The 20,149-nt window shown below is 43.9% G+C and overlaps 1 protein-coding gene across 12 annotated transcripts in view; it reads right to left on the bottom strand.

The window, feature by feature from the left end:
- The window catches only part of LOC135507014 (type II inositol 3,4-bisphosphate 4-phosphatase-like), a 333,119-nt gene that overhangs the window by 140,272 nt on the left and 172,698 nt on the right, over positions 1-20,149 (bottom strand). For all 12 annotated transcript variants that reach the window (XM_064926488.1, XM_064926482.1, XM_064926486.1 and 9 more), the window contains one exon: positions 16,783-16,899. In XM_064926488.1, the coding sequence (XP_064782560.1) occupies positions 16,783-16,899 (117 nt within the window). The remainder of the gene's footprint in view (positions 1-16,782; positions 16,900-20,149) is intronic.

Below are 20,149 nucleotides of genomic sequence, written 5' to 3'. Positions count from 1 at the left end.
ACCTGGAAAATACTAAAGTTATTGCACTATTAAACCTGCCATTTGCCTGCAGATAAGAACAAAACTACAAGGACTTGGGAAAATGCTGGCGTGAAGTGGGTTAAAGGGGACAGAGGACCATTTAGGGACAGTGAATTTAAAATGTATTACATTTTCCATGTGGTCTACTGTAAATTAAAGCGCACTTCATTTAATATAACAGGCTTTTAAAACGCAAATATTAGTGGACAATTTCGACATAAAATATCAAAGAGACGCAGAAGGGAGTCATTTTGTGAAATGACCCAGCTACAAACTCGGCTGTGGTTGTCCATGTGGGAAATATTGTATGTGAGGTTTCTAATGAAAGGGAAGGGGGAAAATGGCCTCCATCGCTTCATGGACGGTTTGCTTTAAGTCTTTCAAAAACACCTCGCAGACTGTGTCTGTGTGCTTCCATAAACCACTGTTCTACAAGCAATGTGTCTCTATTGCATGCAAACAGGCACACACACTACACAGAAGCAGGTACACACACTCACCCGCGCATGCTCATGTTCACACACGCACACACACACACACACACACACACACACACACACACACACACACACACACACACACACACACACACACACGGCAAGCTCATCAGGAGTTTGGTTAACCACAGAAAATAGCAGTCGTCACACGTGGCTAACCTGCATCAGCACTTTCCATCCCATCTCTCTCAAAGGAAGCCATTACCTCACAGAAAAGGCGGGAATCAGGCAGAAAGGGAAAACTGATTTTCTGCAAGACTCTCCTTCTTTAAAAAACTAACTTAAGCTAAGCTACTTTTCCCAGGGAATGATTGGAGTCAGCCAACCGTTTAATTCACCTGTGACCCGGTAATTCATTTGGCTGATAATCTGCTACTGCAGGTGATGGCTGTAACAATCAGGGATATGACGGAAGAATGGGAGGATGTGGAGGGATGGTGAGAGATAATATAATTACATTTCCAAATGAAAAATGAATTATGAAATTGATCTAGACAAATCCCATCTTGAGGAGATTGGGAAAGGTTTAGCTGGGAGAGGTTTTTGACGGGGTGTGGGGATGACGGGGTGAGGGGTTTAGAGTCGCTCTCAGTGATGAGTGGTCTGGTCTCTCTCTCTCACATTAATACTCAACAACACTCTGACTCTGCCATGCCTCCCCTAGACACATGCTGCCAGCCAGCCAGCCAGACAGACAGATAGAGAGTAACCCCACAGGGACAAAGAGGAGAGACAGAAAGAGAACAGGCAGACAGTATCCCTACAGAGATGAGGAGACAGACAGACAGACAGTATCCCCACAGAGATGAGGAGACAGACAAACAGACAGTATCCCCACAGAGATGAGGAGACAGACAGACAGACAGTATCCCCACAGAGATGAGGAGACAGACAAACAGACAGTATCCCCACAGAGATGAGGAGACAGACAGACAGTATCCCCACAGAGATGAGGAGACAGACAGACAGACAGAACAGGCAGACAGTATCCCCACAGAGATGAGGAGACAGACAAACAGACAGTATCCCCACAGAGATGAGGAGACAGACAAACAGACAGTATCCCCACAGAGATGAGGAGACAGACAAACAGACAGTATCCCCACAGAGATGAGGAGACAGACAAACAGACAGTATCCCTACAGAGATGAGGAGACAGACAGGCAGACAGTATCCCTACAGAGATGAGGAGACAGACAAACAGACAGTATCCCCACAGAGATGAGGAGACAGACAAACAGACAGTATCCCCACAGAGATGAGGAGACAGACAAACAGACAGTATCCCCACAGAGATGAGGAGACAGACAAACAGACAGTATCCCTACAGAGATGAGGAGACAGACAGGCAGACAGTATCCCTACAGAGATGAGGAGACAGACAAACAGACAGTATCCCCACAGAGATGAGGAGACAGACAAACAGACAGTATCCCCACAGAGATGAGGAGACAGACAAACAGACAGTATCCCCACAGAGATGAGGAGACAGACAAACAGACAGTATCCCCACAGAGATGAGGAGACAGACAGACAGACAGAACAGGCAGACAGTATCCCCACAGAGATGAGGAGACAGACAAACAGACAGTATCCCCACAGAGATGAGGAGACAGACAAACAGACAGTATCCCCACAGAGATGAGGAGACAGACAAACAGACAGTATCCCCACAGAGATGAGGAGACAGACAAACAGACAGTATCCCCACAGAGATGAGGAGACAGACAAACAGACAGTATCCCCACAGAGATGAGGAGACAGACAAACAGACAGTATCCCCACAGAGATGAGGAGACAGACAAACAGACAGTATCCCCAGAGATGAGGAGACAGACAAACAGACAGTATCCCCACAGAGATGAGGAGACAGACAAACAGACAGTATCCCCACAGAGATGAGGAGACAGACAAACAGACAGTATCCCCACAGAGATGAGGAGACAGACAGTATCCCCACAGAGATGAGGAGACAGACAAACAGACAGTATCCCCACAGAGATGAGGAGACAGACAAACAGACAGTATCCCCACAGAGATGAGGAGACAGACAGACAGTATCCCCACAGAGATGAGGAGACAGACAAACAGACAGTATCCCCACAGAGATGAGGAGACAGACAGACAGGCAGACAGTATCCCCACAGAGATGAGGAGACAGACAGACAGGCAGACAGTATCCCCACAGAGATGAGGAGACAGACAGACAGGCAGACAGTATCCCCACAGAGATGAGGAGACAGACAAACAGACAGTATCCCCACAGAGATGAGGAGACAGACAAACAGACAGTATCCCCACAGAGATGAGGAGACAGACAGGCAGACAGTATCCCCACAGAGATGAGGAGACAGACAGACAGACAGGCAGACAGTATCCCCACAGAGATGAGGAGACAGACAGACAGACAGTATCCCCACAGAGATGAGGAGACAGACAGGCAGACAGTATCCCCACAGAGATGAGGAGACAGACAGACAGACAGTATCCCCACAGAGATGAGGAGACAGACAGGCAGACAGTATCCCCACAGAGATGAGGAGACAGACAAACAGACAGTATCCCCACAGAGATGAGGAGACAGACAGGCAGACAGTATCCCCACAGAGATGAGGAGACAGACAGGCAGACAGTATCCCCACAGAGATGAGGAGACAGACAGACAGGCAGACAGTATCCCCACAGAGATGAGGAGACAGACAGACAGACAGACAGGACATAATAACCACAGGGACAAGGAGGAGAGGATAACATCATTCCCTGTTAAAGCCTGCTGTATAAGTCATGATGTATAAATTAGTTATGTGAGGTCTGTCATGTTGTGCTGCACCCTACAGTACCGTACCCTCTACATCAGGGTTCTCCAGTCTGCAACCAAGCCATGGGAAGATGTTTTGGGGTGCTGCTGGGGGTAAAGGCTCAGTGCACAACTTTTGTGGAAGAAAATAATATATATGTTGATATCATTTTTTTTCATTCAAATTTTTCAGGGTATGCTGCAGCACCCTCAGCACCCCTACTTCCCGCGGCTATGTCTCCAACTCTGTTCCTGGTGAGCTGCTGTTCCCGGTGCGCTGCTGTTCCTGGAGAGATAACATCCTGTAGGTTTTTGCTCCAACCTTAATCTAGCGCACCTGATTCTAATAATTACCTGGTTGGATCAAAAACCTACAGGAGGGTGTCTCTCCAGGAACAGGTTTGGAGTTCAAACCTACAGGAGGATGTCTCTCCAGGAACAGGGTTGGAGAACCCTGCTCTACATACTACAGGCTACTACAGAGTCCATTCTCTATTTGATTCTCCTCCACACTATTCTCTACTCTATCCTTTACTCTACTCTACTCTAATCAGAAACTCTTGTCACCTAGAGAAAGGCCAACCACTCCTTTATGTACATGACTTTACCAGCTTGGACACTGATTGCATTAGCATTGGACCAGAGGGGGAAGCACATCTCCTTGTGGCGGCTCCGACAGACATCTGTATTCACTCAGCATATTTTAATTACTGCCCTCTGTTTAGATTTACTCCACTGGTTTTAATAGCCGTGGCACTATTCTAACAGCATTTTCCCATCCGACTGCCCACACACCCACCAAATAAAACCAACACTTAATTTCCAACTAAATATTCACGCAAAGAGTGAGTTGTTTTATTACTGTGTACACGGCAGACTGGAGGGTGATGCAATTATCATGTACTTCCTATAACAAACAAGATGAAGATACAGACGTGTCAAGGCTGGATTGAGGTCCAAGAAATGGAGTTTGAAGTTGTTTTATGGACATGAGGGTGATGCAATTAGGCAATCTGGTATTTCACTGTCTTTAACAAACAACCCAGAGATAGATGCACCAAGACTATATTGAGACGTGACAAACGAAGTCTGGAAAGACTTGACTTGGACTTCACACTTTAGTTGACATTCTGGAGTATTTTCTCTGTCGCCACTCAAATGCGATATTTCCCTCTTTATGATGGGGTTTTTCAGAGTAACATGGCAAGCGTAGTGTTAGCTTGACACGGCAGACGAGGCTTCAATGAAAACGCATTAGCGAGTTTTAACTTTCCACTCTCCCGGATGGAGGCTATTTTACTTCTCCTCAATTGTCAACTGTGCTCGTCTGACTGCCTTCAACACTTTTACAGCCGTGGTATAAAGTTAACGGGATTTTCTTTTTAATGGAAAAAGGCAGACGTTGAAAAGAACTTTGAAAAGCTTGAAGGCACGTCGTCTCTTTTCATATCTTGTATTCGGTAGCTATGGCGAAGAGGCAAAGGCAGGGACACTTCATTTCATTGCCATGTCAAACTTATCTAACTTGTAAAGAGTTTATCCATTCAGGTTTGAAAGGCTGTCTATCCATATCTGGCCTCTGATAGCGAAGGGACATTTCATTGCCATGTCACATTTATCTAACTTATAAAGGGCCCATTCCATTCAGGTTTGGATAGACGCCAGATTCATGTAAAGTTTTTTCAATATCACTCAATGACGAGCCTCTGCCTCTCTCTCTCTCTCTCTCTCTCTCTCTCTCATAGCGCTTGCATCACAGTCTAAAACTGCCATCATCAGCACCAAAACCAGTCTACACAGGTCTAAATCATAGCGGCCTAACCTCAACCCAAGCCTGACCATATCGTCAATGAGGAACAAGGAAGTAGGCTACATTTCCCCCTTCCCCTCTATGGATTCTTCCTCGGAGTTAATGAGAACAACCATTACAAAGGAATCGTACTGCAGCAAGGCCCGAGAGGAGGGAGTACATAAAGTCAACACACTGAAGAACATGGAGGAATTAATAACAAATCACGATGATGGGATATGGGACATGGTGTGTGTTGCTGTGTCTTTGTGTGTGTTCCTGTGATGGATTTTTAAAAAGTGAGGTGAAAATTTCAGTTTCTCTCAGTTTGGGGAGGGTAAATACAACACAGTAGAAATTTAATTGTGCCATCCATCAAAAGCAATCTTTCTCAGCGGCCGTCCGGGCTGCGGTGTGAAGTGAAATTAAATGCAGCATAAGTGACAATTATTTACGGGCGGCGACGGAGGGGAGAGAAAGCACCGGACGACAGAGTGTGTGGCTCTTCCATGTACTTCCCTACAATCACGTAACATACTTTTCTCCCCTGGAAACGATACCATAGTCAGGGGTTGTTTCAAATACAGTACAGTAATCACACTCCGTTCCAATTCCAGGCTAGCCAAAGGGGGGTTGTTGCACCAGATAACTTACATGTTTACATTCCCTCTTTGCAACTCGTCCCTTCAAGCTTCTAGCTGGAGATGCAGTTTTAAACAGGACTTATTTCCCCCCCGTCAGCATTAGGCAGAATGTTCTTGGATGGTGGCCACCTCCGCCACCCGGTATTTCCTCATCTCCTCAGGCATAAGAAAGCGATCGGTAGAAACCATCACCTCTACATATGCAGTGGATCTTTGGCCACCGATAGAGAGAGAGAGGGAGTGGAGACACATTCACTTGTCAAGATGTCACTCATTAAGCAACTAGCTCTGATAAAGGACCCTTTAGATTTCTAGCTTTCAACCCGACAGTGACACTGACACAATGAGGAGGACTGCTGGCGAGGGAACAGGAGGAGGAGGCCACCTTTACTGCTTCCTTTCAGCCTTGAGGTGACAGTCAGTCCCCCTTATCTGTCACAACAGCCTTTTGATCTGCCGACCTATCACGACATAGCTCTTTCCTTGGTATGTCCCTTTGATTGGCTGTATTGACCCGGTCTCTTTGATTGTGGGGCTGAATGTCTAGGTGTTATCTCTGACAGGCCAGTGGGGGTGCAAGTGGGGAGGGCTTGCTGTCTACCGGCTGCTGTCAACCGTCTGCCGTTAACACAGTCTGACCTCTGGAGGGATCTGAAGAGCACCAGCTGGTAAGATCCACTTTGAATATGATTCAGAGAGAGAGGGAGACAGAAAGAGAGGGGGGAGATGGATAGAAGAGGTAAGGAAGAGAGTAGAGAGAGAACGTTTGAGAGCCTAATGTTTACTGTAAAAAATAAATCAGTTTTGTACATTATATACTTCACTTTGGCAATGTAAACATGTTTCCCATGCCTATATATCCCCTTAAATTGAATTGAAAGAAAGAGAGTAGAGAGAGAGCGAGAGAGTAAAACACAAGTCAGCCCTCTAATTAGCAGCCTCTTATATTGACGTGAGGCCATGACAACTGAACCCCGGGATGATAACGTACTTTAACCTCCCACCATACTTTATTCAAAGAGTAATCTCACTTTAACCCAAACCTGGGTTTATCCACCCTCCATTAGCATTTACTGAAGGCTTTGTCATTGAATACTAGTATGACAAGGTCAGGGTTGGGGAGTAACAGATTACATGTAACTGATTACAAAACAACTGTAAAATCGGTTACTTTACCAGAAACGAATGCACTCCAATAACTGATACTTCTGGAAAAACTAGATGATACCTTCTAGGAATACTTTTAAATTCAGAAAGAATGTTTGAGAAAATAATTATTGGACACCTTTCTGTTTATTCAATGACATTCAAATCAGATTTTTTAAAAACACAAGTTTAAGTTTGTTACGGCTGAACGAGTCTGACCACAAGTCAGAGACCACCATGATGACAGGAAAAGAGCAGGAACAGGCTTTTGTGGTTACGGTCCAAAGCTCTGTCTTTCCAATGGTGCAACTGCTTGAATAAATGCTTCGAGGTAAGAACGACAACATACAGATCCAACTTACTACAGATATCTACATAGTGCATTAGTATGAATCACACTGCTGCTCTCTGAATAGATATGTTGTGCCTTGTGGACTATTGTTGTTGTGGGTGGCAGTTCACAACTGTACAGTATATGTGTACTTTAACCCAATAATGTTTGAATTGAAGGAGCTTGTCCTGCTCATCATGTATTGTTTTTGTGACCAGTGGACAGCCAGTGATAAATGTGCTCTTGCAACAGCTGCATCGTGCGGATCCCAGCCTATGGACTAAAAGTTTGAGGGAGTTTCTCCCTTCTAAACTATGCCGTGGCATTGTACGCCATACTGTCAACAACCAGCTGAATTTAAGAAGACCACGAGCGGGGCTTTTATTGCTCAATATAATTTGTTCTGATCAAAATAGAAAATGTCCATAGGCCTAACGGACATGTGCTCAAACTCGCACACTTTCAATAGACTTCAAATGATCAAGATATCAATGTGTCACCAAAAAAAACTGATTAGAATTTTGGACAGGTAACTAGTCCCCTGTGGCTCAGTTGGTAGAGCATGGCACTTGTAACGCCAGGGTTGTGGGTTCGTTTCCTATGGGGGACCAGGACAAATTACAATGTATCCACTGGATAAGAGTGTCTGTTAAATAACTAAAATGTAAATTACATTTAGAAAGTACCCAACCCCGGACAAGGTAAATAGAAAAGTATAGATGATCATCTGGAAGCCACACCTGGGATTAAAATCCATTCTTTTCTTCTGACACGGACTCTACAGGATCGGTGTCCCCCCGCGAGACGGTTGGGCTAATGTGATTATCATGAGGTTGTAAGGAACAAGAACATTTCCCAGGACATATACATCTCTGATATGGGCAGAAAGCTTAAATTCTTGTTAATCTAACTGCACTGTCCAATTTACAGTAGCTATTACAGTGAAATAATACCATGCTATTGTTTGAGGAGAGTGCACAGTTATGAACTTGAGAAGTTATTAATAAACAAATTAGGCAGTCTTGATACATTTTGAACAGAAATGCAATCGGGGTGGCAGGGTAGCCTAGTGGTTAGAGCGTTGGACTAGTAACCGGAAGGTTGCAAGTTCAAACCCCCGAGCTGACAAGGTACAAATCTGTCGTTCTGCCCCTGAACAGGCAGTTAACCCACTGTTCCCAGGCCGTCATTGTAAATAAGAATTTGTTCTTAACTGACTTGCCTAGTAAAATAAAGTAAAAAAAAAAAAAATGGTTCATTGGATCCATTTAAACTTTGCACATACACTGCTGCCATCTAGTGGCCAGAATATAAATTGCACCTAGGCTGGAATAATACATGATGGCTTTTCTCTTACATTTCAAAGATGGTAAAAAAATAAATATATAAAAAAGTAGTTTTTTTCTTTGTATTATCTTTCACCAGATCTAATGTGTAATATTCTCCTACATTAATTTCACATTTCCACAAACTTCAAAGTGTTTCCTTTCAAATGGTATCAAGAATATGCTTGTTCACTCCAGATTTGACAGACACCCAGGTGAAAAGCCCGAGTCGTTGTCGTGCCCCAAAAAGTGCCACGTCACCCCATTTACACATGATGATTATTGACGGGGACAATTAAACTAGGGGAGGACTGTCAGTGCATCAGTAGTAGCTACATAATTGGAGCAATGATTCCCTTGGGTCACATGGAGAGATGACTGTAGAAATAGAGCGCCTAGGGAATGGCTATAACTAGACAATGACCGGTACATTGGAAGGACATGCACTGTAATGAATGGTATATTGCGCGGTGCTTATGCATACGTGCCATTGAGCCATGTCTTGCACTCTTGACGCTTGTCCAGTGAAGGAACATGACGCTAATGTCAACATCACTTGATGTGAATTACAGCTAGACACGATGTGGGCCTTTTTTCCTGCACCATCTCCTCCACACTATAAAGCGAAGAGAGGAGAGGAGTGCGAAAGCACGCCTTGCCCCTGTGTCTCTGCTGCTTTGCCAGGGGGTTGGAGGTGGAGCACATTGATCAGTACCCCTCCCTGCTACTTTGTACTCATCCTGGATCTAATAAGTATTTCTCCACACCTTCGAGGGTGTCACTTGAATGATAGTATAAAGACTGGTGCGTGTGTCAGTGTTTGCAGGGCGACCATCTTAAAACGTTGATTAAAGCAACGAAGTAAAACGCTCTGTATTTGAATACATGTTATGGCGTCTTCATGGAAAGGACTGGACACGGCCCATTTCTATACTTTGCCGAGAGGAGCTTCTCTATTGTTCGTCACGGTATTGTGCATCACACATCACAGAACCCAATCAAATCCCCTCTTCATGATCTGAAGATTACTATGACGCACACACAATGAAAACCGCATTACATGTTCGTAACATCAGAGGCCAGACGTAGAGATAAATGAGCCTATGATTACACACACAAGGGCTCTACTACAATCTACAGGCTGCCGTCCTATCGTCGTAGCCCATAGAGGATGCTGGGTAATCGGTTTGATTCCGACAAGAAGCTCCTGATCTCGATAATAGTTTGGTGTTCCGTGTCTCCGAGCTTCTTCAACATGGTAAGTGAGCTCTAGAATGCGAGACAGACAACGCACAACAATGCATACAATATTGTGTTTGTTCCCATATGCTTTCATTCGTCTCTCTCCCTCGCTTTCTCGGCCTCTATCTCAGCCTGTCGTTATCTCTTCTCCCCCTCTACTTTGATAAGTGCCCTCTGATGCTCTGCACTTTGCGAAATAATTGGCCACAGATCTGTTCACGAACCCTCGTCTCTCGGTCGCTCTCTCTCTTCACCTCCAATTTGAATCTTTGCGGGTTGTAGGCTTTTGGTCTGTTATTCTGGATCTGTCGTCTGAGTTCACTGTGAATCTTCTCTATCAATTACTGAAGGTTGTCTTGTAGTCGAAATAGGTTTGGTTTGTGCAATTTGCGTAATTTGAGTTACGAGGGAAAATGTACTCTGGAGAAATAATATCTATTATGTAAGAAACATGCAATCATGAGGTCGCTGGCTCAAATGATGTCTGAATATCCAAACCTACGAAGGCAGCCTACGAGGAGTACGGAATATCTTTCACCGTCCCGAAAATCATTTTTCCAGCAATACGTTGTGTTGGATGGAGTGGGGGGGTTCTTGACATGTAGAGGTTTAATTGAACAAGTGGGGACATGATCAGAATGTACAATCTAATGCCCATGAGATTCAGCTATACACAGAGGAAATCTGGGTAATTCTGGGTAACCTGTCACCCTTGACAACAAGGCCTGGGGGCAGATCACTCAGTCAGAGAGAACAGGCCTCGTCACCCCCCCCCCGCTCCTCTCTCCACCTCCACTCTACCTCTTACCATTCCATCTGCTCTGTCCGTCCTCTCATGTATTCAGCATTGCAGCAGCACCAGGGCTCATCTCGGAACGCACATCTCAGACAACTTGGAAGGCAAAGGGAAATCATCCCAGTATGAAATGTAACACTGCTCCTCCTGGAATATTAAGGGATTCATCTAGAAAATCTGCTTCATTCGTTTTCCCGTCTCGTCCTCCTCTCCCCTTCAATGGCCAACCTAACCCCTTGCAGTGGACATAAAGATAGCACACATCAGGCCAATTTAAGACGCCAGAGATTTGATTTGATGTTTATCTAGTGGTCTGTCAAATAACCGCCTTTTTCGCCACCGACACTAGAAGCTGTGACGTGCTCGCCTTTGGAATGAATTGCCAGCTGCATATGACTTGTAAAATGCTGGTTGCTCATCTGTAAACACAACCTCACAAATGCACCCACACACACACACGTTATTCCACATTTCCAAATCGCTCTTTTTCTTTTCTATCACCAAAAATGTGACATTAAATTACTGGAGCTTTGGCTGATCGGCTCCCATTTGCACCAGGGGGGCTGACGCGGGGTGTCAACTCGTGTTTGGGGTCACGGCCATACCACCTACACACTGGCTAATGAGACCAAGACAAGCAGCTAGCGCTGTACAAGCTGAGCCCAGCCCAGTAGAGCAACACGTCTAGTATGTTACAGCACTACAGGGGAACTGGATCACTGGAGCCAGAGGGAAGAGAAAGATCTGGAACCACTGTACTGTAGCTACTGCTGCTGTGAAAACCACTAATAAAGAGGAAAGACAACTCAAAAAAGGGTTGAAAAAGACAAGTCAAAAAGGGGGGAGAAAAGAAGCCGGCGTTTTAGAAATGTTAATATTGTCTCTCCCTTCAGATTCGTACATACCAAAGTCTCCTTTGAGAGCAGTACTCAGTCAACCCACTGGGCATAGACGTCAATTCAACGTCTATTCCACGTTGGTTCAGTGTAATTAGATTGAAATTATGTGGAAAAAACAGTATGTGCCTAGTGGGAAAGTCCTTAATTGTACTCTGTAGGGCGAGTGAGGAGACAGAGAGGAATCTAGAGGAGACGAGAAGGGGAGACTATTGTAAAATTGTAAAACATCTAGAGGAGTAGATTAGAGGAAACTAGAGGAGGACACTAGTGGAGACTAGAAGAGGAGACAACTAGAGGAGGAGACTAGAGACTAGAGGGGGAGACTGTTGTAATATGATACAACATCTAGAGGAGTAGACTGTAGGAAACTAGAGGAGACTAGATGAGACTAGTGGAGGAGACTAGATGAGACTAGTGGAGGAGACTAGATGAGTGGACAACTAGGGGAAGAGACTAGAGGAGGAGACGAGAAGGCAACTAAAGGAGGAGACTAGAAGAGGAGTAGACTAGAGGAGTAGACTAGAGGAGGAGACAACTAGAGGAAGAGACTAGAGGAAACTAGTCGAGGAAACTAGTGGAGGAGACTAGAGGAGTAGACTAGAGACCAGAGGAAACTAGTGGTGGAGACAATTAGAGGAGGAGAGTGGTGGAGACAATTAGAGGAGGAGACTAGAGGAGAAGACTATGAGGAGACTAGAAGAGGAGACTAGAGGTATAAGGGAATGATCTGAAAGGCACAGGAGGGCCTGTCCTGAAGCAGACCAGACAGCTTGGCCACACACACAAGCACACACACACAATTGAAGGATCCTCAAAGGAGGAAGGGGAGGACCATCCTCCTCAGTGAATTTCATAAAAATAAAAATTGTAAACCATTTAAAAAAAAGACGTTTTTAGATAAAATGATACCAAACATAATCACGTCACCAAATAATAAAACACATTAACAGCAACAGCCTCAACAGCACTCCATGATGTAGCCGGATGCCAGCTAGCTTCCATCCTCCTCTGGGTACATTGAGTTCAATACAAAACCTAGGTGGCTCATGGTTCTCACCCCCTTCCATAGACATACACAGTAATTATGACAACTTCCGGAGGACATCCTCCAAACTATCAGAGCTCTTGCAGCATGAACTGACATGTTGTCCACCCAATCAAAGGATCAGAGAATTAATATAGTTCTGAAAGCATAAGCTAGCTAGCACTGCAGTGCATAAAATGTGGTGAGTAGTTGACTCAAATAGAGAGAAAGTCAATAGTTGAACACATTTTTTAACCAATTAATTTCTTCCAAAATGAAGAAGCAACACAACACACACACACACACATACAAGAGAGAGAGAGAGCATACTTTTTTTCACATTCAGTTACTTAGCAAAACTAGCTAGCTGCATTTGTTAGCTAACTCAAACGCCCTGTTAAAACAGAGAGATGCTATGTTAGCTAGCTGGCTATGACTATCCAACAACACTGGAAGTTAAGCTTTTGGTTTTTACTCATTTATTGCCATTGTTGCCCGCTGGTGTAAGTGCTAAACTGCTTACTGACTGTACATTGTAACGTTACTACATGTAGCGGGTTTACTGACATGTTAGTTCTATTAGCTACTATGATGTTACTTTAGCTAATATGGTGACAACGATGTAGGCTGTGCATAGAGGTTATGACATGGTTTGGCTTGGAAAGGTTTTTTCGCCTGGTCACATACAGCTGATGTGTTGTGCCTTAAAGTCCACAAGTGAAGGGAAAAGCTGAGAGGAGGGGAGCGCATAGATACGAGAAGGAATACAACGTGGCTGTTATGAAATTGAACTGTGTTTATGCTGAACAGGGTCATTCCACCGAGTCGGTTGAAAAATATTTCTTAAACGGAAGCAAACGCAACAAAGCAGGGATAAACATAATATAAACTCTCATTTTCAACTGTTGGACTAATGATTACACCCTATATCAGCTAGATGAAGGCAAGAGTGCGCAAGGCGGTATTGAATGTGTCACTGTGTCACCTCTTGTCACCTTTTCTCTGGACCTGTGTGCACCTATATTGTAAACTTTCCTTCATAGGCTATGTTGTAGCAACCTCATGATGGGTATAGGGAAAATTCCAGTATCATGTAGTAGCCTAAACCTATCGCTGTTACACTGAACAGGGCGAATGGAATCTGAATGACAGTAATCCAATATACTGTAATAGAAATAAGGTCATGCTCATGAGAAAAAAAAATCTTAAATGGCCCCCATAACAACCGCCACTGATACGCGCACGCACGCGCACGGTGTCTGACTATTTTGAGTGAATGGAAGTGTTTTGAGTGAGAACCCTGACAGGATGTCAGGCCCTAGTCAGGAGACAGTCTCCACAGCAAGGTTGAATATTCTGTCTGATCTGCCTTTTATTATGCTAATATTCCCTCTAAACTGCGCGTGTCCATGGCGTGAAGAGACGCAAGAGATTGAACCTCACTGAATTCTCCACATTAGTTTCCATGCGCTATATAGATCATTGTTTTTCTCTGTGATCGAATCAATATTATATCGGCCCCTTTTCAATGCAACAAACCAAAACAAATCTAACTTCATAAGATTGAGTGTGATTTTGTTGTAGGCAGAGCACAGAGCGTAATGGAGTATTCTATCGACAGGTAGCCCACAAGCGGTCTTTCAATCACCTGCAGCAAATGCGCATTTCAGATCAGAGCGCAGAGCCGCACATGTGCACATTTGTTGATCTTTTTTACTAGTTATAGCAGTTATTAGCCAAGTTATAGGTAAGTATTGGTCAGCAATGGGGAGTTACTGCTTCCTACAAGAACACAAATCGTGTAGGCTACATTTCAAGTTGTCTTTTAAAACTGAGTCAGGTAAAAATCTTGTTTGTGCCTTAATTAATGGGGTAGTGTTGTATTTTTACACAGGATGGAATACGGAAATAAGCCAATAGGCAGAGGGTAGTCTACATGCTATAATTCTCTGTATGGTATTATATTTTGTCATGTGGTTTCTTGTATCATACAAAAATGATGAATTGATTCCCTGCATAGTGTAAAAATATTTTTAAAAGTCTGATGCAGTGTAGGCCTGTATTGAACACAACCTATAGGCTACTGGTAGGCTATATCATAGGAATCAAAAGCTATTTCCATGTGAAAAAGTTCAGATTGGTTTTGTTAGTAGGCCGCTTATATACGCCTACATTATGCTCAAATAGCCACAATAGCCTATTGGCTACTGGCAAAATTTTAAAAGGTACAGCCTCAGTGTTCACTGTAAACTTGGGCCAGAAGTTGCACAGAATTCTGCTCACAAGACCTGAAATTTGCTCAGTGCCCCAAAGAATTAAAGGGAACATTGTTCTACTGTATTCTGATTATTTTGGATGTTTTAAGAAATGGAATAAAGGATGATGCTGGTATGCTTGTATGGATGGTCGGATTTTACGATCAGGTTTGAAAGGAGAGGTTATAATGGACATCCAAGGACAGTAGCTGTACCAAAAAGACCAAGATGATGTCTCAATAAGGTTCATGACTCCTCCCATTTGTGAGCAGTAAACAATGAAATTCACTTTATTTTCATCCCTCAACAAAGACAGACCAAAGAACCAGAACATTCTAGAAACCCATAGGCTCCAAAGCTGCCTGGACAATGAACCCGCCAACCACTCCCAGATATATCTGTAACACAGCTTATGCCTTTACCAGGCATCTATAAAATATCTTTATGTCAAGGCGTTAGCTTGTGTGGCCACGAACGATTCGACATTCATTTTTAACAGAACTCTACCACTTGGGATACGCAACTGACTGCTTGACATGACCAGTGTCTAACCGAGTCTTACACGGTGAAGGTATTGTAGAGTTTGAACAGTGTTTGGCCTCACATAGGTGTAGTCTTCCATCAATATTACATGAAGACCTCAGAAGGAACTAGCTTGCATCGTTTAGATTCCAGGCTTGAGGGGTTGTTAGCAAGTTGCTAACTTGCTATTTTTTTACAGAACAGTTGGATTCAACTACTCTACAGTACCTGAGGCTCAGGAAGAGTGAAACAAACCTATTTTTCTAACCTGAGTGAAGTGTGTTGTCTCTTTTTCAACTAACAGTTTATATACTTTTATGTTCTCATGTGTAGGTGTGAAATACATGTTGTGATATCGGCAGTTTGACAACATAGAATCCCTACAATGGATATGATACAGCCACAAGTCAGAAGCATAGAGGGACTGAATGTATCCCATATGTATTGTAGGTGTATGTAGCTGTGAGATACACGTTTACATAAGCTAGATGACCATGTGGCATATGTAACGCACTTTATAAACTGTGTGGTTCAAGCCCCGAATGCCGTGGCATATCAGAACGTATATCAGAACGTACACCACGGGTATGACAAAACATTTATTAGTACTGTTGTAGTTACATTGCTATGCAGTTCACAATAGCAATAAGGTACCTCGGGGGTTGGTGGTACATTGCCAATATGCTAAGGGCTGTATCTTGTCACTCTGCGTTCCGTCGTGCTTAAGAGCAGCCCGTAGCTGTGGTATATTGGCCATATGCAACACCCCCTCGGGCCTTATTGCTTAAATAGAACTCATACAATAGCTATGATGTCGCTGTTCCAGATCTTTCTATTCCCTCTGGTTCCAGTCCTCCAGGTAGTGCCGTCACAGTGCTGTAGTGGTAGCTAGTGTATAGAATCCATACAACAGCTATGACATCACCGTGGAGTAAGTAACCCATAGCCTTAATAGCTAATTAATCCTTCATAGCCAGTATCCAAGGGAAGCCTAAAGTGTTTCATATTGGAGAACCCATTAGATGATTTCAAGACAGTTTAAAAAGGGTTCCGAACCAGAAGACCCAGACCGACCAACATTCAGAATTCCATGTCTAGAGCTATGCCCATTCTCATTGATCTCTGGGTAAGTATTCTCATGGGAAGATCACCAAAGGCCTCACTCTTGCTTTCAGATCTCTTGACCCAGTTCATGCCACACAGACAGAACTCAATGTGAAGGCCTGTGACTTCACTTCAAATGCGTAACATGATAGATCAACCATACTTAAGGCCTCCCAACTTCTGCTCTCTACCGCCCTGCAAGTGTTTGCAGCGCAGCGCAGCCAGATTAACAAAACCACACACAAAAGAAAGACCTTTGGCATGCACAGCAAAGAAAACAACAATTTGAGGCATTGCCCATTCTCCCCACACATACTCCTTCCCCAGCACACACTCTCCCTGTACACACCCTCCCCCTCAGCCCCTTCACACACTTAGCGGTTTACTTACATTGTCGCGGGCCTTGTCTCTCACATCGTAGACGGTGAGCTTGACTAGCGTCTCTGGGCTGGCAGGGTACTCCGGAGGGAAGGTCACCCCTGTCAGGAACAACGGGTCTCTGCTACCCTGAGAGAGGATGAGAAGGAACATGAGAGAGATTTTGAGAGAGAGGGAGAAATAATATTACATTTGAAATGTCTTTATTCTTTTGGAACGCTTGTAAGTGTAATGTTTACTGCAATTTTTTTTATTGTTTATTTCACTTTTGCTTATTATCTATTTCACTTGCTATGTCAATGTAAACATATGTTTCCCATGCCGATAAAGCACATTAATTGAAATTGAGAAGGAGAGTGTGTGGGTGGGGGGGAGAGGTGGAGAGAGATAGAGAGGGATGAGTGAGCCAACAGCTGTGCTCAGTCTGCTTCCCTACTGCTCCTGGGTGTTAGCGCAATAAATGGAAGTCTATGGGTAGACTTCTCATAGACTTCCAGTCTTTGCGCTAACGCTAGTTAGCAATGGTTCGCAAAACATCCTGTAATTTCCTTCATACTGGACACAAAGACATACAAATGGTATCCACAAGTTAATCTGACTCTGGGGAAGTAGATAACGGGCCTTATTGCCAAAATCCCGAAGTATCCTTTTAAAACTTGTTAGGGCTAGGGGTTCCGCTAGCAGAGCGCGAAATTCTAAACTATTTTTTTTCATACATTTACAACTGCAATGAAACAAATTAAAGCTTAACTTCTTGTTAATCTACCCATTGTGTCCGATTTCAAAAAGGCTTTACAGCAAAAGCACACCATATGATTATGTTAGAGCCTAGACACAAAACCACATACAGCCATTTTCCAGCCAAAGAGAGGAATCACAAAAAGCAGAAATAGAGATACAATTCATCACTAACCTTTGATGATCTTCATCAGATGGCACTCATAGGACGTCATGTTACACAATACATGTATGTTTTGTTTGATAAAGTTCATATTTATATCCAAAAATCTCAGTTTACATTGACGCGTTATGTTCAGTAATGTTGTGCCTCGAAAACATCCGGCAAATTTGCAGAGAGCCACATCAATTTACAGAAATACTCATCATAAACTTTGATAAAAGATACAAGCGTTATGCACAGAATTATAGATATACTTCTCCTTAATGCAACCAATGTGTCAGATTTCAAAAAAGCTTTACAGAAAAAGCAAACCATGCAATAATCTGAGTACAGCGCCCAGACACAAAAACAAGCCACAACCTGCCATGTTGTGGAGTCAGAAATAACGTTCTAAATATTCACTTACCTTTGATGATCTTCATCAGAATGGACTTGCAGGAATCCCAGTTCCACAATAAATGTTTGTTTTGTTCAATAAAGTCCATAATTTATGTCCAAATACCTTCTTTTGTTAGCACGTTTAGTTCACAAATCCAAACTCACGAGGCGCGGGAAAGTCCAGGTCAAAGTTCAGACGAAAAGTTCAAAAAGTTATATTACAGTTCGTAGAAACATGTCAAACGATGTATAGAATCAATCTTTAGGATGTTTTAACATTAATCTTCAATAATGTTCCAAATGGAGAATTCCTTTGTCTTTAGAAATGCAATGAAACGCAGGTCGCTCTCAAGGGCGCACGCATAATCAGATCATGGCATTCTGCCAGACCTCTGGTTGAAACAGCTCTCATTCTCTCCCCCGTCACAGTAGAAGCCTCAAACAAGGTTCTAAAGACTGTTGACATCTAGTGGAAGCCTTAGGAAGTGCAATATGACCCCATAGACACTGTATATTCGATAGACAATGAGTTGAAAAACTATAAACCTCAGATTTCCCACTTCCAGGTTGGATTTTTCTCAGGTTTTCGCCTGCCATATGAGTTATGTTATACTCAGACATCATTCAAACAGTTCTGGAAACTTCAGAGTGTTTTCTATCCAAATCTACTAATAATATGCATATATTAGCTTCTGGGCTTGAGTAGCAGGCAGTTTACTCTAGGCATGCTTTTCATCCGAACGTGAAAATGCTGCCCCCTATCCCGAACAGGCTTTAACTTAACTATTCAGAATGAATGCCTAAACTTAACCATGAAGTTGTTTTTTGTTTAAAGCCAATCCTTAACTTAACGATTATGGAGTAAATGACAAAGAAATGTGGCATTTTAAGGGCTTGGACATCTGATTCTGCAGTAAGACTGTGAGAGCTTGTTGCCATAGAGGGCTGGTACTGTACACAGACACATGGATGCATGACCTCCGCTAGCCTAAACACACAAACACACCCAGGTTCCCACAAGACCCCAAGCACCATAGCCCCCCCCCCTATAGGGCCCCAGGCCCGGCCAGGAGAGAGGCCTATGGAGCCTACTGTGACCTGGTATAATGTGTGCCCTGACTGGGTCTGTATATACCCTGGTGTAGTGAAGCTATGTGTGTTCAAAGCAAACTGGTGTTTACATCAGGGGCTCCCTCTTCCTGTTGCCCTGCCCTGATGGGTGGCTCTGGAAAGCAGGCCCCCGGGACAGGCTGGACACACAGTCAGTGCCCACAAACACGCGCACACACACACATAAAAAAGCACATGGAGGCATCGTCACACACACACACACTCAGAAAGCACACACTCAGAAAGCACACACTCAGAAAGCGCACACACTCAGAAAGCACACACTCAGAAAGCACACACTCAGCCCTGGTGCATCCCGTAAACACCCTAACGATAATCTGTCGACATGAAAAACGTCTCCACTGTCTCCAGTACTGCATTCCGCCGTAGCAACGGTCGTCGGCTAGGAACACCCAAATTGCTCAGATTAGTCACCTCAACAAAGGATCGATAGAAGCCTCCAGTCTGTTTACATGTCCCTTTATTGGCTAGAAGGACATCCTTATCCAAGGTGACTAACAACTAACACATCTTAGCCTAACACAGTAAGCCCATTGATACAGTAGGGGAGTACTGGAGGGATGTAGACTGTGGACGGACCTGTGGTTACAGATCGGCAGCCAAGACATGAGGCTACCCCAGGACATCCACGCGTTACACACCTCTGCAAACACACACACACCTCTCTCCTCATGAGCCAACCTCTGCACAAACCCCTCTCCTCCCTTCTCCTCCCTAGTCTACTAGATGCTTTCATCCCCTGTAACACCAAGCAGTGGGAAAGAGAAAACAACACTAATCCATTGGAGAGTGCTCTACTCCCATGCTCTCAGTATACAGTGTTGCCCAGTACTACCACCCAGATACCATGCTACTATGCTACCATGCTACCATGCTTTGAGGGGCATATCTGTAGCAGCACATTCACACACAATCTGGTACAGCCGGCAAAACAAGGGGAAATCAAAGAGTCGCTGAGTTCTCACATGC

Source organism: Oncorhynchus masou, chromosome 20 (assembly GCF_036934945.1).
Source record: "Oncorhynchus masou masou isolate Uvic2021 chromosome 20, UVic_Omas_1.1, whole genome shotgun sequence".
NCBI classification, from domain to species: Eukaryota; Metazoa; Chordata; class Actinopteri; order Salmoniformes; family Salmonidae; genus Oncorhynchus; species Oncorhynchus masou.
This window is presented reverse-complemented; position numbering and strand designations above follow the sequence as displayed.